This window comes from Geotrypetes seraphini, chromosome 8, assembly GCF_902459505.1.
Source record: "Geotrypetes seraphini chromosome 8, aGeoSer1.1, whole genome shotgun sequence".
NCBI classification, from domain to species: Eukaryota; Metazoa; Chordata; class Amphibia; order Gymnophiona; family Dermophiidae; genus Geotrypetes; species Geotrypetes seraphini.
In genome coordinates, this window is record NC_047091.1 from 192,266,300 (window position 1) to 192,291,805 (window position 25,506).

The following is a 25,506-nucleotide window of genomic DNA, read 5'->3' on the forward strand; positions in this document are numbered from 1 at the left end:
ACTCATGGCTTTTGAAGGCCCCGATGGGCTAGGGCCACCTAAGCTTGAAACTCAGGACTGAACAGCAGTGATGCCTCCAACTTTTAAACTAATAGACAAATTCTACTTTCTTTTATTGCTATTAGTAATTTGTATAAATGCTTTTTAATGACTTATTTCTGTAACTGTAAAGTGTGATGCTGCTCAAGTTATTAAGATTACACGGAGAAAGAAGGAGAGATGATTTAGTGAAGCAAGACCAAGATTTTCTGGAGTGGAAGCTGCCTCTTAGGTGTTTCTGCATAGCACTGTGTATGACGGATAGTATTATACAACACCTACACGTCTGGTTTTCATCAAATGTAATTGATCTGAACAAGGCTAATTTGCATAGCTTGGCTACCCTGAAACACATCTTTGTAGACTTTCAGAGAAGAGTTAAGAACCCCAAGGCTGGTGGTGGTTAGTATACCGTACCGAGCTTTAGTTGTGTCCTATAGATTCACCCACTGGTTCCCCCTCTCACATCATCACCATTGAGAGGAGATGGTGCGCTGGGAGCAATTGTCTCCCTCCAATTTTGTGCCTTGTGAGGCTGTAGTGCTTGCAAGGCCCTTGGTAAGCCACAAATGCATCTGTATGTAACTTGTCTTTTCTCACTATATAAGATTTTAAATCCAATCATCCTTTGACAATTAATTATTCTGATTTAGCCTTGTATCTGATAGCTTTCGAAACCAAACTCTTTCCAAGTTCTGTTGCTTAAACACTGGGCTAAGGCGATGAGTAGCAGTCTATACAATGTCACAAGGACCTATTGGGTATGTCCAAGCATTGACAAGCAAATCAAGAGCAGTAAAAAGTTTGAGAAATTAAAGTACAGTCACAGTTTCTGAAGCCATCTAAGGAACATTTGGTTATAAGCAAAAAAAACATTTGCTACATATTACATTTTAAAACTCTCTTCAAACTGTCTAAAAATGTACAGTCAGATACTCAGAGAGTATATTGGCATCTGTAAACATATTTAGTATGAAGAAGCTCTTATCTTGAAAAGTTCTTCTGCTGATTCCTCTATATCACCCTGAAACCTTGTTTCCTCCCTACACTGGATAAATCAGCATCTACTGAGGCTCCACTTTATCTCCAGCATATGCATTATGAATATACTGAAAAATCTGTTGATCACTGGTGCCATCAGGACAGATTTGAGAAGTTCTATTCTAGTCCTTATTCTACTTTAGCACTTGGTGGGAAATTAGAAACCCAGGACTACAGCAGACTCTCAAACTGTCAAGGAATTGCACTCATTGCTCTTACTGTGAATAGTTGACCCTGCATTTTCAAGCAGTCATGGGGTGAGTTATTTCCTCTGAATAAAGCAGGAAAGTTAAATCTCTCCCTATGTGCTATCATATTTCCCTCCTCTGTCCTTCTGTACATACTTTTAATTGCAGGATTCTCCACAGGCTGTGATACCAGCCAGAGTTGTTGGTCATTATTTTTCCTACACCTGAAGCACAAACCAGTGTGGTGGTCTCTAAAGCTTAGAAGAAATAGCATCTTGTGATAATTCTGCTGCTGCCCCAGTAAAAGGTATCACAGTCTGACATAATCCCCCACCTCCTGTGAATCTTCAAATAACCAAAATCTTTCCTCTTTTATCCCTCCCTTTATTCTTCTCCGGAATCTCTGTTCACCTGGCAAATCTCTCTTATCTGTACCCTTCTCCTGTACTGCCAGCTCCAGACTACATTCCTTCTCTCTTGCTGCACCATACGCCTAGAACAGACTGCCTGATTCAGTATGTCAAGCTCTTCCCTGGCAGTATTCAAATGTGACTTGTATACCACTTTTTTTGTGGTTACACATTCCAAGCAGTTTACATATATATAGGTACTTATTTTGTACCTGGGGCAACAGAGGATTAAGTGATTTGCTCAGGGTCACAAGGAGCAGCACTGGGAATCGATCCCAGAACCTCAGGGTGCTAAAGCATCAGTTCTACCACGAGGCCACTCCTCACTTTGGGCTAAAGATTGCTTTTAAGTCCTAAGCCCCACACCTGAGAAACTCTCTAACCCCCTACTTGTCCTGTTTGTCTGATTAGATTGTAAGCTCTACTGAACAGAGACCGTCTCTTCAATGCGTATGTCTAACAGTGCTATAGAAATAAGTAGTAGAACATTGCTTGGAGGAGGCCTGAGCTTTTGTTGAAAAGAGAACTACACTTCTCCCTCCGAATCCGCGGATTCGGTTATTCGCCATTTTTTTTTTAAAGCGATTTTAATTTTTGGGGCTATGTTTAAGCCCTCTGAAACTCCCTGGAACCTTACCTGGTGGTCTAGCGGGCTTTCAGGGCAGGAGAGATCTTCCTACACTCCTGTCCCGTGCAGATCACTCATAGGAAATAGCTGCTGTGAGCTCCCGTAGTCTCTCGAGACTATGAAGGAAGCTCATGGCAGCCATTTCCTATGAGTGATCTGCATGGGGCAGGAGCGTAGGAAGATCGCTCCTGCCCCAAAAGCCCGCTAAACCACCAGACAAGATTCCGGGGAGTCTCAGAGGGCTTAAGGTAAGGTCCAAGGGAAGGCAGGGGGTGGGTCAGAACCGGCCCGAATATTATTCGCGGTTTTTTAATATTCGTGGGCTGACTCTGCCCCTAATCCCCGTGAATATTGAGGGAAAAGTATACACCAGATAATTTTTCCAAATCTTTAAAAAAATGGTTCCTTCCGTCTCCTTCAGATGGAATGGAGAATTATGTTCTTTACAATGAACTAATGGGAGCTTCCCTGACTGCACTGGGCAATAAAGGAAACTTTGATGTAGCTCACTGAGCCACTCCTGAAAAGATGTGACCTAAATCCAAATCTCTTTCCCTTCCCTCCCCTCCCCTCCTCTCTTTTTAACCCATTCCTTTTTTTATTTTTTATTAGTGTTAATGAACAATGACTGGCTTTTGAGGCACAGGCTGTGTTCCTCATTCAACAGCTCTGATCACATGAATCATTGTTATAGTTTAAAAAATGGGATATTTTTCCTTTCATAAATTGAGGAGAAATGAGCAGGAGAGTGCTAGGAATAAAATTCTCATTACATCCCACTTTGCACACCTCAGCTTCTGAGCTATCAAAGGGCAGAAAGCTCTCTCTCGCACTCTATTAGTCCTACATCTGCTAATAGCATACTGTATCCCCTATTAATGGTCTGGAGGGTGGGCTGTTACAGAGCCAGTGAAATAATGCATAAGTTTTAGCTTTCAGCAGTGGATAGAACCGTACTGCTGCCAGGCTTAGCACTATGTACAGATGTAGCAGCTCAGGTTTGACCCTGCTCTCCATACATGAGGTACACAGCCTTCCTAAACTCTCATTCATATGGAAGGAAATTATCCTCTGGGGTTTCTTAATGTGGCAAAATGGAGAAGGGGTTAAGTGTCAGATTTTGTAATAACCATAGTGAGAACAGCACCAACCTTCCCTTTACCTGCTCCTCAGCCAGGCTCTACTTAACTTAGTATGGTTAAAAGCAGCAATGATACCAGAAGCAGAGAGCCACTGCCTGGGGACTGCTTATTTGTTAAATACTGTACAGGAAGAATTCTATCCTATGTGAAAAATGAAAAGGACCTCACAGTTTTGCCTACTGTGTGTTTCAAATCTATTGAAAGCTAGAGACACCAAACAGAGTGCTTCAGACACAGGAAAAACAGTTGCTCAATGTTACATCATGCAACTGATAGCCTTTAAAGAGGCTATGGATTGACTGGGCACAGAAAAAACTCTCCTGCAATCGTCACAGCAGGGCTCAGAGCGCAGCAGGGAGGTATGTCAGGAAAGCTTGCACGGCCTGTTTACCTATTCTGTGCATAAATAATGCAACTATTTCTCAGAACTGTCCACCTGCCATCTTTCACCAGCACTGAAATTCACTAGCTTCAGTAAAAATAAGAATGAAAAAGGTTATTAATGTACTGATAAAAATATAATCAAGCTCTCTCACTTCCTAAATAATTTTTAAAACACCACTATAGAACAAGAAAACAAGGAAATTTTCATTAGCATTTAAATTTGTGTTTAGAATCCCTGTTTGTTTTGGCGTAACTTTTATTTGAATGGTGTTTGGTATTTCTCAGCATTGCTGGCATGATGTTGGGCGCTAAGCAGGTTGCAGTCCGCTGCCCACTCTTCACCTTCCTCCCTGGTTCCAGCACTGACAGAGGCGTTCGGCTGCTGGAAAGGCTCAGAAGATGTCAGGGCACATGGACCAGTCCTGTTTCTCCTTCGCCTCCCAGTAGCCCCCTTTGTACACACACATAAGTTCACCGGTCAAGGAGTCCAACTTCCTCTCAAACCATAATGGCTGGTATCCCTCATAATCCTTCCCTGTATGGAGGAGCAGAATCAAAAGTAAGTGGCAACCACAAGACTCCCATCACCAGCTGAATACAAAGAAGCAGCCTTCTGCCTCATCTCCTATGCCCTTCCAATGCCTAACTCCTTCTCTTCTGCCCATAGCTAATCCTCAATCCTCACGTGGGTGGTATGAAATGAACACAGAGAAGAATTCTGATAGCGGAAAAGCAGATAGAAAGGAACTTTAGGGGAGAAATAAAAAAGAGATTATGTTCTTACCTTGATAATATCTTTTCCAGTAGATAGGTGAGACATTCTAGACAAGTGGGTTGTATCCCAATGGCCGCGTGCCATATTCAGAAGGAATCCACTCCGGATTTTTTCTGTGACTCTTGTACTTCACTGGGAGTTATAGCACCACCTACAGTTAGAACCCAAGCCCCGAGAGCTCCAATAGGCAACGTGATTGACGCTGTTGTATTGTTGGAGATGACCCTGACTGCTTGGCCCTGCAGAGCCAAATTTCAAATTTCAAGTTTATTTAAAATTTCTTATACCGCCAATCAGTCTTCTAGGCGGTGTACAAATTTGTAAAAACAAAGGACAAACTTTAAATAAAATAAAAGTTTGAAGTGACACTACATCACCAAACTCTAACTATAAAAACTATTAAAAACACAGACAAACAAGAACATAACGTAAAAGGCAAGAACTATATAAGGCAAAGTAAAAGAAAACAATTAAGGGAAAAACAAGCGGGAGGGCTGCTGTAAGCTCAGTAGTATTTTCACTCAATTGCCCTTAAAAGAACAGTTAGGCCTCAAAGGCATCACAGAAGAGAAATGTTTTTAGCTTCGTCTTAAGGTTATTAAGATTTCATTCTTCGTGTAAATCATTTGGAATACTATTCCAAAGAGAGGGGGCAGTGTATATAAACTTCAATGACGGTATAGAGAAGAGGTTATTAGCTGTTGATCTTAGGAACCTAGAAGGAATATAAGGGGTAAGAAGATTATTTATAAATTCCGGCTGATTGATTTGTCTAGTCTTAAATGTTAACAGAAGAATTTTGTAAGTGATTCTAGTTCCACTGGCAGCCAGTGGACTTCTTGCAACAAGGGAGTGACATGGTCAGATTTCTTTGCATTGAATATGATTTTTACAGCGGTATTTTGTATTATCTGAACTCTTTGTATTTCTTTTTTAGTTATACCCTTATAAAGGGCATTACAATAGTCGATGCAAGAAATCACAAGAGAGTGAATCAAGATATTCAAAGCTGCGGCATCTAATAGTTTCGATAGTGATCTGATCATACGTAGCCTATAAAAGCAACGTTGGACCACTGTACTGATATGAAGATGATAATTAAATTTGTTATCAAAAGTTACTCCAAGTAATTTAAGTGAAGGTACGGTTTTAATAGGTTGAGATTTGAAAGTAAGAGGAGATTGCAAAGAAAGTCCTTCCTTGTTGGGAAAAATCATTACTTTTGATTTTTCAATATTCAATGAAAGCATATGTAAGTCCAACTAGGAATTAATCTTTTCCAATTTTTGGTTTATAAACTTTATTTCTAAAGGATTATTTAGATCTATCGGGTGTATTAGTTGGACATCATCTGCATAGGCAAACATTGTAAACCCAATAGATTGCCCTAATGTTAAAAGGGGGGCCAAAAAATATTGAAAAGTAAGGAAGATAAAATAGAATCCTGAAGAATCCCATAATCAGTTGTAAATGAGTCAGATGATGTAGAATTAAACACTACCTTGGAAGAACGATCTGTAAAAAAAGATAAAAACCAGTCTAGGACCTGATCTTTAATGCCAATTTCACTCAAATGATCTATCGTGTCAAATGCCGATGATAGATCTAAAGAAATAAGTAAAACAGATTGGTGATGGTCGAGAATTTTAGTGGTCAACCCAATAAGTGAAAGTTCTGTGGAATGATGTTGATGGAATCCGGTTTGGTTTGGATGGAGCACTTTTGTTTGTTCTACAAAATCTGAGATTTGACGGAAAACTATTTTTTCTGTAAGCTTTGATTGGTGATGGAACAAGAACCATGACTAGAGTGTGCCCTGCTATATGCGTGGGAGAGTTTACCAATGGGCTAAGGTTTAAATCCTTTAAGAGAGTAAAAATATCTGACGTAAAAGTATTATTAAGATCATCAAAATGAATATTAAAATCTCCTAAGATGATGGGGTTGAGGGATGAAGTGCAAAAATCAAAACTAACAGATTGAAGTAAGAATAATGATTAGTTATTAACTGGAAGGGGGGGAGGTAAAATAGTAAATAATCTAATGAAGAGTTGGATTTTATTTTAAATTGAATAGATTCTAGGATACTGCTAGGGGAAGATAATTCTATCTTAGAGAGCAAAGAATCTTGGTGGATTATTGCTAAACCACATCCCTCAACTCCAACTTGATTGACTATTTCTTCTGAGAAGGGGGTCCAGCAACCCTGGATGAGATGATGATTGCAATGGACTCCTCAACCCCAAAGGCTGGCATCTGTCATCACAAAGACCCAGGAAGCAATCCACAATGGCATGTCTATTGAGACTGTGAAAGGAGCCACCAATTTATGCTGGCTCTGGCCTCCAGAGTCCATGGAAGAGAGATCTGCAAGCATCCTTATGTGAAGCCCAGCGGCAGAGCAATGAATGCCAGGGACCTGAAGATAGTCCCACACTGATGGAGCTGCCTTGTCCAGAAAAGAAGAAATCTGAGCACACAGCTTCTATCTGCTTGCCTCTGGAAGATAGATGTGGCTCGCTGCTTTATCGAACAGAACACCCAGGTACTCCAGAGATTGTATGGGTAACAAACTGCTTTTTCTGTAATTCACAATTCACCCAAGGTCCTCAGAATCCAGATCACCTGATCCACAGTGCTCTTATTACTCTTGGCAAACGAGGGAGCTCTGATCAGCCAAACGTCCAAGTATGGGTGCACCTGCATACTCATTTTCCTCAAGTGAGCTGCCACCACCATCATCTTGGTGAAGGTCCGAGCATATGGAGTATCTGCCTGGGCCCAGAGTTCAGGTGGCACGGGCTCTATGGCCTGAATATCCAACAATCTGAACAGTGGCTTGCACTCTGACCGCTTTGTCTGGGCAGAAGAGTCCACTAACCAATCCATCAGAGGCTGTCCAAATTACAGTTTGTAGCCTGACCAAATAAGGTCCAGAACCCACTACTTGGATGTAATGCGTTTCCAGGCCTGCAGGAACGCTGAAAGTCTGCCCCTTATTCGAAGAGGGGCATACATTGGTCTGGCGTCATTGCGTCTTTTTGGCAGAGGGAGCTGAATGGGAGGCAGAAGGCTGGGCAAGCCTGTAGCCGGAAAACATAAGAACATAAGCATTGTTACTGCTGGGTCAGACCAGAGGTCCATCATGCCGAGCAGTCCGCTCCTGCGACAGCCCGTAGATCAAAGACCAGTGCTCTGATTGAATCTAGCCTTACCTTACTTTCTGGTTCAGCAGGAACTTGTCTAACTTTGTCTTGAATCCCTGGTGAGTGTTTTCCCTATAACAGCCTCTGGAAGAGAGTTCCAGTTCTCTCTCTGGGTGAAGAAGAACTTCCTTACATTTGTACGGAATCTATCCCCTTTCAACTTTAGAGAGTGCCCTCTCGTTCTCCCTATGTTGAGGAGGATGAACAACCTGTCTTTATCTACTAAGTCTATTCCCTTCATTATCTTGAATGTTTCAATTATGTCCCCTCTCAGTCTCCTCTTTTCAAAGGAGAAGAGGCCCAGTTTCTCTAATCTCTCACTGTACGGCAACTCCTCCAGCCCTTTAACCATTTTAGTCGCTCTTCTCTGGACCCTTTCAAGTAGTACCGTGTCCTTCTTTAAGTACGACGACCAGTGCTGACAGCAGCATGATAACCTTTTCCGATCTGTTTGTAATCATTCCTAGCATTCTGTTCTCCCTTTTTGCCGCCGCTACACATTGCGTGGACGGCTTAATCGAATTGTCGACTAGTACTCCTAAGTCTCTTTCCTGGGGGGGGTCTCTCCAAGTACTGCACAGGACATCTTGTATTTGTGTATAAGATTCTTGTTACCAACATGCATCAGCTTATACTTATCCACGTTAAACTTCATTTGCCATGTCGCAGCCCATTTCTCAAGCGTGTTTATCATGTTGCAGGTCTTCGCAATCCTTCTGTGTCTTCACTATTCTGAATAACTTCGTGTCGTATCCAAATTTAATCACCTTGCTCGTCGTTCCAATTTCCAGGTTGTTTATAAATATGTTGAAGAGCACCAGTCCAAGCAACAAACCCTGCGGCACTTCACTCGTGACGCTTTTCCAGTCCGAGTATTGTCCATTTAACCCCACTCTCTGTTTCCTATCTGCCAACCAGTTTTTAATCCACGTTAGCATTTCACCCTTGATTCCATAGCTCGCAATTTTTCGAAGCAGTCGTTCATGCGGGACCTTGTCAAACGTCTTCTGAAAATCCAGATATACAATGTTGACCGGGTCACCCTTGTCTATCTGCCTGTTTACTCCCTCGAAGAAGTGCAGCAAGTTCGTCAAGCAAGATCTTCCTTTACTGAAGCCGTGCTGGCTGGTCCTCATCAGATCGTGTCCGTCAAGGTGGTCAACGATGCGGTCCTTTATCAGCGCCTCTACCATCTTTCCCGGTACTGAGGTCAGACTCACCAGTCTGTAATTTCCCGGATCTCCCCTCGAACCTTGCTTGAAGACCGGCGTAACATTCGCCACTTTCCAGTCTTCCAGAATCCTTCCCGATTTGATCGACAGATTGGTTATTAGTTGAAGCAGTTCAGCTATAACCCCTTTCAGTTCCTTGATTACCCTCGGATGGATGCCATTTGGTCCAGGAGATTTATCATTTTTAAGCTTATCAATCTGCCTGCATACCTCTTCTAGATTGACCGTCAACTCAGTCAGTTTCCATTCTTCGTTTCCTGTATATAGCCTCTCAGCTTCTGGTATGTTGTGGATATCCTCTTCAGTAAATACAGATGCAAAAAATGTGTTCAGTTTGTCAGTGATTGTTTTGTCCTCCTTTAGCACTCCCTTTATTCCATGGTCATCCAATGGCCCCACCGCTTCCTTCGCGGGTTGTTTCCCCTTAATATATCGAAAGAATGGCTTGAAGTTTTTCACCTCCTTGGCTATTTTTTCCTCGTAGTCTCTTTTGGCCCCTCTCACCACCTTATGGCACCTGCTTTGATGTTGCTTGTGCTTTTTCCAGTTTTCATCCGATTTGGACCTTTTCCATTCCTTAAATTAAGCCTTCTTGTCTCTGATTGCTACAGTGAGCCACGTCGGTTCCTTGTTCTTTTTCCTCTTGGATCACTTGTTGATACGCGGTCTCATCCCTTCGTAATTTCCTTTTCGGAAGTTCAGTGCCGTGGCCGTCATTCTGGATCGATGTTTCGCCCCCGTGTCCAGGTTGAAGCGGATCATATTGTGATCACTGCTTCCCAGCGTCCCTTCTACTTCTACACCATGCGCTGGTGCTCGTAATCCATTTAGAATTAAGTCAAGAATTGCATTTCCTCTTGTATTTTCCTTGACAAGTTGTTCCAGGAAGCAATCGCCTACAGCATCCATGAACTTGATCTCCTTACTGGAGCTGGAGGTGCCTAGGTTCAAGTCTATCCCAGGATGATTGAAGTCACCCATGATAACTGCGTTGCCTCCCTTGCAGTTGTGTTTAATCTTGTCCGTCATTTCACCATCCATTTTTTCGGACTGCCCTGGGGATTAGTAGTGGATGACGATCTTCATTTTCATTCCATTAGTTCCTGGAATTTTGGCCCATAGGGACTCTACCTTATTTTTAGAATTTTTCAGATGGGGGAATACCTCAAAAACTGCCAAATTCAGAGCACTCCCCGAACCACCTCACAGGCTATGACAGACTTACTCACTGTGACCTGTGCTGGAAATGTGCTGCAGCCTGCCTCAGCTCTCTTACAATAGCTGGAATCAGAAATTCACTGCATCATACTTGGAATGCCTCTTCAATACTGATCTTCTGACTACAGTTATACAAGGTGTCTGACCATACCTCCACCCTCGCAGATCGATAAGACGCACTCAGGAAAGGGTGGAGGTGAAAAATGCAGCCAGCACCCTGTGAGACACCACTGAGCCTCCTAGGTAGGCCAAATGGCCTGCGCTTGAATCTCAGTTCGGCAAGGGGAAGAAAAAGCATGGAGATGGACCTGAGCTCCCAAGAAACTTATGCAGTCTGGCTAAGAGGTACCCTCTGGGATCAGCCTGTCAGCTGCAGATGGAAGTCAGTGTGCTCTAAATGCAGGAAGAGTTGAAGAATCGCTCTGAGTGCAAAGAAAACCTGAAAAGGGATGAAAATATTGAATAAAATAAGAAAAAGGGGAGAGCAGAACAGAAACACTTCTTCAGGCACGCGTGCAGAAGGGAAAAACTGTTGGGTGATGCTACAATTCCCAGTGAAGTACAAGAGAGTCACAGAAAAAATCCAGAGTGTATTCTTTCTGCATATGGCATGCCATTGGTATAGAACCTATTTGTCTAGATTGTCTCACCTGTTGCACTGGAATGATACATTATGGGGCACCAGTAGATGGAGAAGAGACCAAGAGAACTGGAAGAATACCCTACAAAGGGGAAAGAAGAGAAGAGGAGGATACTGGAAGGAGCAGAAAGGAAGGAGAGAAGTAGAGAGCAAGTAGTATGGAGATTCTGATCCACCATACTATCAACACTGTTCTTCACAATATATTAGATCTGGTCATCTGTGAAATTCAGTCAAATAGATTTTTCTTTGTATGGTCAGATTGAAAAGGGGGCGATTATGAGGGCAGCGACTAACATGCACTAAGGGAATATTGCTTGATATTTGCCAAATGACAAAAACATGTGTTTTTTAAAATCATAACACACATTATTTTACCACAATAAAAGCTAATGAGATTCAAATGCATGCAAAGTTTCTAATTATTGTGCATATAGAACAGCATAATTTGCATTTAACTTTGCAAGCTGTGTTATTCACGGAAAAATAATGCAAGCTTAATATGGTGTTATTTTTTTCCTCACTGGAAGCATCTTAAAGTGGCAGGAACCTTTCTAATACTCATACCTTCCCTGACCTTCTGCTTACTAAAAACTGCACCCAGATCAGACTCCCCTTTCCAATAGACATCTCACTGTCCCCCCCCCCCCCATGACCTACTGGCCCTGACCCCGGTGTTTTGCAGGGCAGGAAGGGGATGAGACAGTGATGGACTTGTGTTTGGCAACTTGACCCCCTAGAAGTAGTGCCACAAGACTACCACTAGAGTTCACCAGTGCCATTTTTAATCTGGCAGCATGGGGGCAGGATAAATTGGGGATTTACTCCTGTCTTGTTCCCTTCTCTACTGTTAGATACTAAGAATAGGCCCAGTAGGATGGGGGAAGGGAAGTAAGGGTTTTCTTTATATAGGGGACAGTGGGATGTCTACCGAGGGACATCTGACTGGATAGGGTTCATAGGTATGCACTAGTATTAGAAAATCTAGTGTCTTTTAAGGATGGTTCCAGAGAGCATTGAGGGCTAGATTCTCAAAAAAACCCAAAACAACACATAGTAAAAAACAAAACAGGCTACTATCGCAGCCATTATAGTAGCAATTTTAAAAAAGCAAGTCAGTCTCCAAAAAACACTCATGAAAGTTGGCGGAGAGTAGTGTGCCCATCGTTGGTGACAGTGATGGGCACATGCGCAGAATAAATGAAAAAAATCCCACCCCAAAACAGTGGGAGAGATGCCCAATATCTCCCACTACCAACCAACCCCCCCCCGACAGCCCCATAGGAGGGGCCTTAAACAACCTAGACCAATCAGAACCTTAGGCTCTTTCCTGGTGCATCTGGGGAGGAGCCTGAGGCTCTGATTGGCCCAAATGTATAAGGCCAATGAGAGGGGCCTTAAACAACCTGGGCCAATCAGAGCCTCAGGCCCCTAACCGGTGCATCCCAGAATGCACCGGGGAGGGGAAGACACGCCATTTTGAAGAGGCAGGCCAGCTGGCCAGAGGGAGTAGGCATCCCTCTCTCCAGCCAGCCATCTAAAGTAAGGTAAGGTAAGGGGGGAGAGTGGGGTTTGTTGGGGGTATGAGGGGGGAGTGTTGAATAGTAGTGGGAGAGCGTAGGCATCTCTACTGTTGCTGGGGAGGTGTATTGGTTGGCGGTGGGAGAGATTGGGCATCTATCCCACTGCTGGGGGGGGGGTGTTGGCTGGTGACGGGAGAATTCAGGCATCTCTCCCGCTGCTGAGGGGGGCTATAATACATGTGCTCAAGAAACATTTCTTTTACCACTCTCATTAAAAAAAAGTAACTACAATTTATGAGAATCATAAATATATATTTTTTTCATTAGCCACAGTCAAAACACACGCCACAAGATACACTTTTAACAGTGTTGGCACTGTATTGGCACCCCTAGACCAGTTGCTGATTTTTGTTGCCAAAACCAACGCCGCTCTTGGAGAATGGCTCAGCGATTTTAAGAATCCACCGGAGTGCTCATTTCAGTATAGAAGATCTGATTTGCATGGCAGTGTCGGTGACTCCTGGAAAGCTCCCTAAAGACCACAATAAGCCATTTTGATAATCCGATGATAAAATGCATGCGACCACGTTAAAGGCACCTTAAGTTTTGAGAATCTGGCCCTGAGTCAGATGTTGGTGGATCAGTGCTCCCAAGGAAGAAAAATAACATAACAAACATTATCTACATTCTACAATTCCTTACATTGTAAGTCACCATGAACCTGTTTAGGCACAAGGCAACTCAGAAATACTAGATTAGATTAGAAAACTAATGCAGCTGGCAAGGTTGAATGCAAGTTGTGTTATTTACTGTGGGAATTACTAACTTTCAGTACTGAATTAGCCACTCCCATGGTAAATTAAGCTGTACTAACTATCCCTCTATATGTCCTACTCTTTCTTAAGCAGGACACACACGATAATTTATTTTAAAAGCAGGACTGGTTATTCTTCTGTACCAATGTCTTACTTCTAAATCAGGGTCTTATAATCACACATTATGCTGGAGTTCTCAATTCAGTATTGGATCACACGGTGCAGTATGTCTAGATCAGGCTCTTACTTCATAGAATGTGGTGGTTCTAAGTCAGTGTCTCACAAACTTTCCAGCTGGTGGCACACTAAATCCAGTGCCCTGGCCAGAAGTGCGCAGAGGCCCATCTGGCCGCGACCAACTTCGCTAGAGGTATCTGGGAGGTGCGGGGAGAGGAGAGACGTCGGCCAGGAGGAGAATCATCTGCACCGGATGACTTCCAGGGGTGTCAAACTCAATCACACTAAGGGTTCGAAATCCAAAACACAGGCAAAGTTGCCAATCTCCGCCCCAGACCCCGCCCCATAATAGTATTCATTTTAACACAATTTTTTCCATTCATTTTTCATATATACACACACACACACACACACAATATAATCTTATTAATACAAAATGATAATGTTTAACCACAAAATTAAACTCCACAAAACACACTGTATGCTTCTCAACATTCATTCCTACCTGAACACAGATAACCCCTAGGCAAATACAGGACCACAAACTAAAAGTACTATGATATACAAAGGAAACCCTAAGATTCAAGACTCTGCATGTAGTACAACCCCAGAGAAAAACAAATAAATGTATTTCTTCCTGAGCAGTGCAAAAGAGAGCAGATTAAAATTCTCAAAATTGACACAATTCAAACACTAAATTGAAAATCAAATAATTCCCCCCTACCTTTGTCGTCTCTCTCCCTCACCACTGCAGCTTTGCAGAATATTACTGGAGGCAGGAGAGGTACTCATGCTCCCCCACCCCTGCGCACATTGTACTGCTGGGCCAGACCAGTAGGGAGGTGGAGCGGGAGGAGGAAGTCAGGAGGGGAGGTGGAAATCAAGAGGGCAAGCCTACGGTTATAATCAGCGTCCCCCTCACCTCAATTTTCTCTTATGTCTGGCTTCCTCCTCTCTTCAGCAGTAATTTACACCGCTGGTGTGGTGTCAACTTGTGCAGGCCCCAGCGATGCTTCCCAGCTGGGGCCGGCACAGTTAAATTCACATCTGCTGCGCTGCCGGCACGCGCAAGTTGACAATCACACCGGCGGTGTAAATTACTGGCTGGCAATGGGGTGCGTTGCTGGGGTAGTTTTTGTTGTGTTGCCGACATGCACAAGCCCATCAACATGGCCCACAAGTGCTATTGTTGCTGTCAGGTTAGGGCTCAAACAGAAAGCAAGGCGACATCGTGAAACCCTGTTTATTCCCCCGTAATGCCGGCCCTGAAGCGCGGGCCACATAAAATAGCCAAATGGGCTGGATTCGGCCCACGGGCCTTGTGTTTGACACATGTGCTGTAGGCAGTCAGCCGGCATGAATGACTCTCCTCCTGTTCTAAGTGATTGCCTTAATCTTCAAGAATTTGCCTGAATATTTCAGAGTAACTAGCTCAGATTATCGCAATACTTCTTTTATCGGGCAATACTTAACAGAAGACATGCGCTTGGATGCTGCTGGATACAGCCATACTGGAATATCTCTGTGCTTACAATATGTATATATTCTATTGGATCAATATTCTGCTGTGGCTGTCAAATGCTGGCCATGCTTAGAAATATATTCAGCAGCTAAACATGTAGTGAAGCAGTTTATTCTAGGACTGCTCTGTGCTCTCCTTGATTGTTGTGTCCCTAGTACGTGATGTGACGTCCCTGGATCTGTGCATTGTCGTCTCTCCCATACATCTGCATGTTTTTATATATCTGATATAAACTGCAGCTCCCCTGATCTTGTTCTCCCATATTTCTATCCTATGCTCTGCGTACCACTGAGACTGCTGTTGCTTCTGGTACTTTCTGCTAAGTAGCTTGCAGACACTCACCATGCTCCAAGGCCTGGACCGCCTCCACTTCCCGCTGGCGTCGCACAGCTCGCTGCTTCTCCTCCAGTCGCTGTTTTTCCAAATTTGCCTCATCCCACTTGCCATTTTCCATGAGCCGCTGGTCAGGGCGAAGCCTGCTGTCTGTGGGTGCAATCTTCTCTACTGGTTCATTCAACATCAGTGCCAGCTCTGAGAAGCAGTACATCTTTTCTGCATTCTCCCTGTCAGGAAAGGAGGCTAAATTGTAAGCTCTTTGGAACAGGGACCGTCTCTTCTATGTTTTGATGTAAAGTGCTATATATGTCTAGTAGCGCTACAGAAATTTTGATGGACCATTGGTCTCACCCAGTAAGGCTATTCTTATGTTCTTATAAATGCATGGGATACTCTGGTCTTTGTCATCAGGATGCCTAGTAGTAAGAGAATTTGGTAGCCACTAGAAGGAGAGGAATAGCCAGAATGATTTACAGTAAAAGCTGCCATGCTCATTAATCCTGAGTACAAAAGCCATATTTGTTAGCTCAGAATTTATCTAAACGAATACCATATTGGAAGACCCTCCATTTAAAACGGTATTTTATGAAGCAGTTGGTTCAGGAACTGACCTAGTTCTTAGTGGAACGCATGAATGGTGTGGGACATAATGGTGCTGGTGCCACATGATAACAGTGATCATAACGTGATCAAATTTCATAAAGGAAATCAATACAGCAACATTTAACTTTAAAAAAGGAGTCTATAATAACAAGAGGAGAATGGTAAAAAAAGAAACTTAGAGGAGCAGCTGCAAAGGTCAAAAATTTATATCAAGTGTGGATGTTATTGACCAGACCAGAAATATTCCATGTATTAAAAAAGGAGGAAGACCAACCAAAAGGCAGCCGGTGTGGTTAACAAGTGAGATGAAGGAAGCTACGAGGGCTAAATGAGAAGCCTTCAGAAAAAAGAATAAAGACCAACTTAAAATAATAGGAAACAGCATAAGGAATGGCGCTGAAAAGAAAGGCAAAGAGAAACCTTGAAAAGGAGATTGTGTTGGAAGCAAAAAGCCAATATAAGAATCAGTAGGACTGCTAGACTACCGAGGGGTAGAAGGGGCACTCAGACAAGGCCATAGCAGAGAGATTAAATGGATTCTTTGCTTTGATCTTCACCAAGGAAGATGTGGAGAAGATACCAATGCCAGAAATGGTATTAGGAACATAAGAATCGCCATACTGGGACAGACCAAAGGTCTATCAAGCCCAGAATCCTGTTCCCAGGTTCCAATTACCTAACTAGATCTCAAGTAGTCAGAGAAACTGAAACAAATCTCTAACACTGGAAGATGTAATGAGTCAATTTAACAAACTGAACAGTAGCAAATCACCTGGACATCCCAAAAGCGCTGATGGAACTGAAAAATGAACTTGCAGAGCTATTGTTAGTAATTAGTAATTTATTTTTTAAATCCAGCATGGTACTGGAATACTGGAGAGTGATTTTTAAAAGGGGTTCCAGAGGTGATCCAGGAAATTATAAACCAGTGAGTCTGATGTTGGTGCTGGGCAAAATGGTAGAGACTACTATAAAGAACAAAATGACAGAACATATACGTACGCATAGATTAATGAGACAAAGCTAACATGGATTTAGTCAAGGGAAATCTTGCCTCACCAATCTACTACATTTCTTTGGTCTCCCTAAAGCTGACTAATTAGTGCATAATACTGCAGCTTGCTTGGTCATGAACAAGAGGCAATATTATATTACACCACTTCTGGTGGAGCTACACTGGCTTCCTATCTCCGCATGAATCTCTATCAAGCTTTTATACCTGGTATTCAAGGCATTTAGGTTCTACTTTAGCAATTAACTTACCATACAGAATCATGAATTATCATTGTGGTCCTCACAATGCTGTTTGTTGTTACTACCATCTTTACAGTGTATTAAACTGACAACCACTAGGAATAAGGCATTTTCTTATGTTCACCCTCTCCAAGGTAGGGAAAACGAGAGGGCACTCTCTAAAGTTAAAAGGGGACAGATTCTGTACAAACGTAGGGAAGTTCTTCTTCACCCAGAGTGGTGGAAAACTGGAACATTGTTCTGGAGTCTGTTATAGGGGAAAACACCCTCCAGGGATTCAAGACAAAGTTAGACAAGTTCCTGCTGAACCGGAACGTATGCAGGTAGGGCTGGTCTCAGGGCAATGGTCTTTGACCTGGGGGCCGCCATGGGAGCAGACTGCTGGGCATGATGGACCACTGGTCTGACCCAGCAGCGGCAACTTCTTATGTTCTTATACTTCACTGGACAACAAATTTTTCCAAAAGTTTTGCTTCCTTAAAACAAACTGGTAATTATAATAAACCCCTTCAAAAAAAGTACAAGGGGAGCTTACTGCTATCAAAGGAATACCTCAGGAGACTTTGTTGCTGCCCCGGAGCTTCCCGCAGCAGCTGAACTGCCGATTTTGCCTTGGCTGGTGCTTGCCTTGCAGGCACTGGAAAAGACAGACCCCTGACGTCACTGGGTCCGTCTCCACCAGTTTAAATCTTCGCTGCTGCTGTGGCACGCGGCCGCAGAGCGTGCCCTAAGGGGCATGTTATGCCCCTTGGGAGCCCCTTCGAGCCACATGGAGCAAGGGAGCTGGAAGTTAAGGTCATATTATATTATTTGATTAGCTTAAATATGGGGAAAAGGAAAATTAAGCCTAAAAGTTCAACGCCAGCTGTAACTGGACCCATGGACAAGCATTTGACATTATTAATGGATAATCCCTCAGCTTTTGCTCTTGACATGAATTCATCTATATCGGGTGCCTCAATGAGTTTCCTGGATCGAACTCTTCCTCTTCCCCCAGTACCGAATGATAGTGGGATCAAGACTAATCCTACTATTTCCACCGAGTATGTGGTATCCTCCACTCAGACAAGTAAGCTAATTTTTACTGAAATTCCTAAGGCACTGGATTTTTCAAGTGCAGTAGAGGATCAACCACTATCAGAGGAAGCAGGAGTCAGCACTAAGGGAGAAACGAGCAGGGAGCAGAGAGAGAGAGAGAAAGAGAGCCAGCAGTAGGGAGATAAGAGCAGGGAGCAGAGAAAGAAAGGAAAAGCAGAGAGAGATCCAGGGTCAGAGGCGAGAGTAAGCTCTGCCCACCCCCACCGAGTCATCATCCAAGCTTCCCCTTAAAAAGGGAGGAGCCAATGGCGCGCAGCCGTTCGGCGCTCACCTTAGCAAGAGCGCCTGTGCGAAGGAGCCTTAGAAGGAGCCGGGAAACTAGGACTCCCAGCAGAGCAACACCAGCAAACTCACGCCAAACAGGAAGGCAGCTACAAGCCCTAGTCTTTAGCTAGCTAGGCAACAGGGCACACTCCCTCACACACCTAGAGGGGAAACAAGCACTCACTAGCACTAACATAGTAACACAAGCAGACTCACAACATACGGAAAGACAAATACCAGGAAGCCAGAAAATGTCCAGCTGACAAAGACAGAAGGTTCACAACTGATTCGCTCAGACAACGCAGAAGGGGAGCAAGAGATGGACGACCAAGGAAGCAAGAAAATGAGCTTCCTAGTCTTCTGCACCGGCTGCAACATGTATGACTACCTCCCTTCAGAGATTCGGGCATTCATTTGCAGTCGTTGCATGGAGCTGGATAGCCTGAAAAGGAAGGTCCAGCTTGCTAGAGGACACAGTGCTGAGACTAAAAGAACTCCTCACCTTTGAAGAAGAAATCCGCGAACAGGAGAAGCTTCTAGTGGAGTACAGTCCAAACAACGAGGTTAAGAAGCTAAGAGATACATCGAGGAAGCTCACCAACAGCATGTGGAGAACTGTACTCGAACAATTCAGGAAGAAGGCCTGGACGAGAGAAGAGAAGACACCCCTGCAAATTCTGGAGGAACGGAAGCAAGATAAGGGGTGATCGCACACCAGGAGTAAGAGGGAGACTGAATGGGGATGTCCCTCCACCCGAAGAACAGAAAACAACCTCAAGAGTACCACAGGAGGGAGAAGATTGGTTCTATACCATGGATGTCGACCTACGACCCCAAGGAACCCCCGAATAAAGAAGATGGGGATCATCGTGGGAGACTCCATCATACGTCATGTGGACAGCCACACCGCAGGAGAGAGAGAGGATAGAATCGTCATCTGTCTGCCTGGAGCAAGAGTGAAGGATGTGGCCAACAGGATCTCCAGGATCATAGACAGCGCTGGGGGAGAGGACACTGCTGTGCTTATCCACGTGAGAACCAACGATGTGAGCGGACGGAAGTACGACAGGGAAGAGTTGAAGGGACAGCTCCGCTCACTCGGAAGAAAATTGAAGATCAGGGAGGTGAAGGTGGCCTTCTCTGAGATCCTCCCGGTACCAAGAGCGGATGCAAAGAGACAAGGGGAACTGCAAGCAATCAATGCCTGGATGAGACGATGGTGCAAAGAGGAAGGCTTTGACTTCATGCGCAACTGGACAGCATTCTGGGGAAAAAAAAAGTACTATAGAAAAGACGGACTGCACCTCAACAAGGAAGGAGTAAAAGTACTGGCAGGCAACATGAAGAGGGCTATAGAGAAGGCTTTAAACTAAAGGAAAGGGGAAAGCTGACAGTTGACCACCAGTCGATGGCCCGGGCGACAGGATGCCCCGTAGAAGGAATTACAGACAACTACTCAGACACGGGAGGGGTTGACCACAAAGCAAATGAGGAAGACAACACAGCAGCAGAAAAGGATACCATGGAAGAAACAGTAGATACTGCTAAGCTTAAAAAGTCCAAGAAGGTAACACAAAGGGAACTCCAATGTATGTATACGAATGCTAGAAGTTTGGAAAACAAAATGGGAGAGTTAAAAGCAATAGCAAAAAACGACGAACTGGAAATCATTGGCATAACAGAAACATGGTGGAATGACAAAAACAAATGGGACAAAGTACTACAGGGATACAAACTGTACAGAAAAGTTAGAGTGGGGCAGAAAGGTAGAGGTATTGCCCTATATGTTCGGGAAGGATTAGAATCCGTGAGAGAGACTATGGCGGAAGAGAAAAAGAAGCTGGAAGCCCTCTGGATCAGGATTCCCAGACACAACGATGCTGACATAAAGATCGGCCTCTACTACCGACCGCCGGGACAGAGGGAGGCGACAGACTCGGAAATGATGGAGGAAATTAAACAAGAATGTAATACAGGTAATGTCATAATCTTGGGAGATTTCAATTTCCCGGGGATAGATTGGGACCTGGGAACCTCCAACTGTGGCAAGGAGGCAAAGTTCCTGGAAGTTCTAGGGGACTGCTTCTCGGAACAGATGGTAGGAGAGCCGACAAGAGGAAATGTCACCTTGGACTTGGTCCTAAATGGCATTAAGGGTCCGGCAAAGGAAGTAGAAGTCACGGTCCCGTTGGGGATGAGTGATCATAACATGATCAACTTCAAACTTGATGTTGGGAAAGGGAAAGGTACCAAAACCTCAACCACGACTTAAAACTTTAAAAAGGGAAGATACGACAGCATGAGAGCCATGGTGAAAAAACGGATCAAGAAAAAGTTGGACAAAGTCATAACGGTGGAACAGGCATGGTCCCTACTAAAAAATACTATCATGGAAGCACAAAGTCTGCGGATGTCCAAAGTAAAGAAAACCAAAGGCAAAAGAGAGCCGGCGTGGCTTACCAAAGAGGTGAAGGAAGCCATAAATGAAAAGAAGGACTCCTTTAAGACATGGAAACGCACGAAAACATCCGAAGCTTGGAACAAACAGAGATGATCAGAAAAAATGTCACAAGGCGGTGAGGGTTGCTAAAAAGGTCTACGAGGAGAAAATAGCGCAAGAGGCCAAAAATTTCAAGCCCTTTTTTAGATATGTAAAAGGAAAAAAACCTGCACGGGAGGCGGTGGGACCGCTGGACGACCTGGTAGGAAAAGGGTGCATCAAGGATGACAAACAAATTGCAGACAGTCTGAATTCCTTCTTTGCGTCTGTCTTTACAAAGGAAGACACCGCAGCAATACCTGACACAGTGAAAGTGTTCAAGAGAGTCGTACAGGAAAGCCTCACCACAGTAGAAGTGGACTTGGACCAGATTTACCACCAGATCGACAAACTTAAAAATGATAAATCTCCTGGACCAAACGGAATTCATCCGAGAGTCCTAAAAGAACTGAAATTTGAAATTGGAGAACTATTGCAAAAACTTGCCAACCTGTCAATCAAAACAGGACAGATACCGGATGACTGGAAGATAGCGAACGTCATGCCGATATTTTAAAAAGGATCGTCTGTCCCTGGAAAGATGGTTCAGGCGCTGATCAAAGATAGTCCGGCACCTAGACACACACGACCTGATTAGAGCCAGTCAACATGGCTTCAGGAAAGGGAAATCATGTTTGACGAACCTACTTCAATTTTTTGAGACAGTGAACAGACAAATTGATAGTGGAAAACCGGTGGATATTGTATACTTGGACTTTCAGAAAACGTTCGACAAGGTTCCACATGTAAGATTTCTCAGGAAATTACAAGGCCATGGAATAGAGGGATATATACTAAAATGGATAGGCAAATGGCTAGAGAACAGAAAACAGAGAGTGGGCATAAATGGGAAATTCTCAGAATGGGAAAAAGTGACTAGCGGTGTACCCCAGGACTCGGTACTTGGTATTTAGTATTTTCATAAATGACCTGGAAGAAGGAACATCCAGTGAAATCATCAAGTTTGCAGACGACACAAAGCTATGCCAGGCAACCAGATCGCAGAAGGACAGTGAGGAACTCCAGAGCAACTTGAATCAATTGGAGAAGTGGGCAGATAAATGGCAGATGAATTTTAATGTGGAAAAATGCAAAGTGATGCATTTAGGCAAAAAAAATAAAGATCACAAGTATAGTATGTCAGGTGTAACTCTAGGAAAGACCGAACAGGAAAAGGACCTGGGTGTACTGATAGATAGGACCCTGAAACCGTCGGTGCAATGTGCGGCAGCAGCGAAGAAAGCAAATAGAATGCTAGGCATGATAAAGAAGGGAATTACAAGTTGATCAGAGAAAGTTATAATACCGCTCTACAGAGTCATGGTCAGACCGCACCTGGAATACTGCGTCCAGCATTGGTTTCCATACCTAAAGAAGGATATAAAACTGCTAGAGAGGGTGCAGAGACGAGCAGCAAAGTTAGTGAAAGGTATGGAGAACCTGGACTACGAGGAACGACTTAGGAGACTGGGGTTATTCTCCCTTGAGGAGACTGCGAGGGGATCTGATCCAGACTTTCAAAATACTGAAAGGATTCGACAAAATGGAGCAGGGAAAGCAGTTATTTACAATGTCCAGTGTGACACAGACAAGAGGACATAGAGTGAAGCTGAGGGGGGACAGGTCCAGGACGAATATCAGGAAGTTCTATTTCACGCAGCGAGTGGTGGACACCTGGAATGCTCTCCCAGAGGAAGTAATTGCAGAATCCACCATTCTAGGATTTAAGGGTAAACTAGATGCACATCTCCTTAAGAGTAGCATAGAGTGATACGGGTAAGGGTAAATTAGATGCACATCTCCCTTGAGAAGCATACAGTGATATGGGGACTAAAACTATGCCAGGGTACACCTGGCGGGGCCTCCGCGTGTGCGGATCGCCGGACTTGATGGACCCAGGGTCTGATCCGGAGATGGCAATTCTTATATTCTTATATAAACACAAGATATTACTTTAAAAGATTTATGGTTAGGTATTTCTAGAGTGGAAGGGTTTTTCAGGTCAACAGTGAAACAAACAGTAGAATTTTTACAATCTGTTTCTCAAAAGTTTGAAAATGTGGATTCCAACCTGGGTTATTTGGATAAAAGGTTAAATGTGGTGGAAGCTCAATTTACTACACTTCAAGCTGTCTCAGTATCTGCGATTAAGGATTCTACAGTGATACATTCTAAAATGGAAGTAATGGAAAATCTATATAGAGCAAGGAATCTCTGCTTGGTTAATTTCCCAGTAACACACCGAAAATTTTGTTAAGGAAATTCTGGGATTAAAGAAATACTGGGATTACCCAATTCGGAGAATTTTCCTATTAATAATTTTTATTATGTTCCTCAGAAAAAGTTAGAATCTGCCCAGGATGTGGACCATTTGGTATCAACTAAAATTAATTTGACAGAGTTTCTGGAAGATAGTCAGGATATGATCCAGACTCGGTCCACCCTGGTGATAACATGTATGAGTGAGATGGATAAGATATTATTAAAAACAGGTTAATGAAATTTTGTGGTGATTTAGTTAGGATTTTCCAGATGTCTCTAGAGCTACTCAATTAAAGATAAAAGAATTTCTGAAATTAAAAGCTAGAGTTTTAGCCCTTGAGGCATCGTTTTATTTAAAATTCCCATGTAAGTGTCTTGTTAAGTTACAAGATCCTGAATTTGTATTTTGGGATCCCATACAATTGCAACAATTTTTAATTGCTAGAGAAAAGAAGTGACTTATTAGTTATGAATGATGATTTTTATGTTCACAACTGAGAAATATTGAGGAGAAAATGAATAAACCCTATTAAGTTAGGAATATATCAAGATCCACAAGGGTAGAACTTGAAATTATTCCTTTTCTTTACTTTTAAATCTTGATCTGAAAGTTTAGTATGTCTCTCCATCTTTGTGGGCTTGAAAAGGAATTATGTATGGAAATGATTAAGGTAAATATGTTTAAGAATGCCTTTTTTTCTTTTTGTTATTATGGCAAATGTAAATGATTGAAAAGTATAATAATTAAAAAAAATTTTTTAAAAGTACAAATATAGTTCCCCACTGACTGTAGGAATTTTGAGAAACACAATAGTACTTTTAACTGACTATAACATGTTTTAATTCACAAAGTTTCTGATGTTTCTGATATGCTGTGATAGTTTGCCATGGCTAAAAGTGTTTTCCTGCTGATGTTTGTCTGGTGCATCTCGTTACAGTGTCTAACAATAGTCAGCCAGCATTGATGGATTCCAGTTGCTGTGATATCTTTTTTCCATTGTGCACGACAGAAGAGCGGGACTTGGGTGTGATTGTATGTGATGATCTTAAGGTGGCTAAACGGGTTGAAAAGGTGAAGGCGAAAGCTAGAAGGATGCTAGGGTGCATAGAAAGAGGTACGACCAGTAGGAAAAAGGAGGTATTGATGCCTCTGTATAAGACTCTGGTGAGACCTTATTTAGAATATTGTGTACAATTCTGGAGGCCGCATCTTCAAAAAGATATAAAAATGATGGAGTCGGTCCAGAGGGAGGCTACTAAAATGGTGTGTGGTCTTCGTCATAAGGAATATGGGTCAGATTTAAAGATCTCAATATGTATACTTTAGAGGAAAAGCAGGAGAGGGGAGATATGATAGAGATGTTTAAAGACCTACGTGATATAAATGTGCATGAGTCGAGTCTCTTTTGAAAGGAAACTCTGGAATGAGAGGGCTTAGGATGAAGTTAAGAGGTGATAGGCTAAGGAGTAATCTAAGGAAATACTTTTTTACAGAAAGGGTGGAAGATGTGTGGAACAGTCTCCTGGAAGAGATCGCGGAGACAGAGACTGTGTCTGAATTCAAGAAGAAACATAGAAACATAGAAAATGACGGCAGAAAAGGGCCATAACCCATCAAGTCTGCCCACCCAACTGACCCACCCCCCTAGGTTTACTTTCCTAGAGATCCCACTCCTAACGACCCAACTCCTTAACTCTACCCTCTTAGGGATCCCACATGGGCATCCCATTTACTCTTAAAATCTAGCACGCTGTTGGCCTCGATTACCTGTATCGGAAGCTTGTTCCAATGATCAACCACTCTTTCGGTAAAGAAATACTTCCTGGTGTCGCCATGAAATTTCCCGCCCCTGATCTTGAGCAGATGCCCTCTTGTGGTCGTTGGTCCTCTAAGACAGAAAATATCATCTTCCACTTTGATACGTCCGGTGATATATTTAAACGTCTCAATCATGTCTCCCCTCTCCCTACGTTCTTCGAAAAAGTAGAGCCGCAATTTGTTCAGCCTCTCTTTGTATGAGAGATCCTTGAGCCTTGAGACCATCCTGGTGGCCATCCGTTGAACCGACTTGACTCTCAGCACATCTTTACGGTAATGTGGCCTCCAGAATTGCACACAGTATTCTAGATGAGATCTCACCATGGTTCTGTACAATGGCATTATGACTTCAGGCTTCCGGCTGACGAAACTTCTATGGATACAACCCAGC

At 43.2% G+C, this 25,506-nt stretch overlaps 1 protein-coding gene across 5 annotated transcripts in view; it reads right to left on the reverse strand.

Annotated features, from left to right (window-relative positions):
- Positions 1–4,018: 4,018 nt before the first annotated feature.
- Positions 4,019–25,506, reverse strand: part of OSBP2 (oxysterol binding protein 2) — a 333,561-nt gene continuing 312,073 nt past the window's right edge. For 3 of the 5 annotated variants that reach the window (XM_033956742.1, XM_033956741.1, XM_033956745.1), the window contains 2 exons: positions 15,283–15,503; positions 4,019–4,367 (listed from right to left, as the gene is read on the reverse strand). In XM_033956742.1, coding sequence (XP_033812633.1) covers positions 4,225–4,367; positions 15,283–15,503 — 364 coding nt within the window. In that variant the 3' untranslated portion in view covers positions 4,019–4,224. Of the gene's footprint in view, positions 4,368–12,820; positions 12,959–15,282; positions 15,504–25,506 lie in introns of those variants that run through there. The other 2 variants (XM_033956743.1, XM_033956744.1) reach the window with 2 other exon arrangements.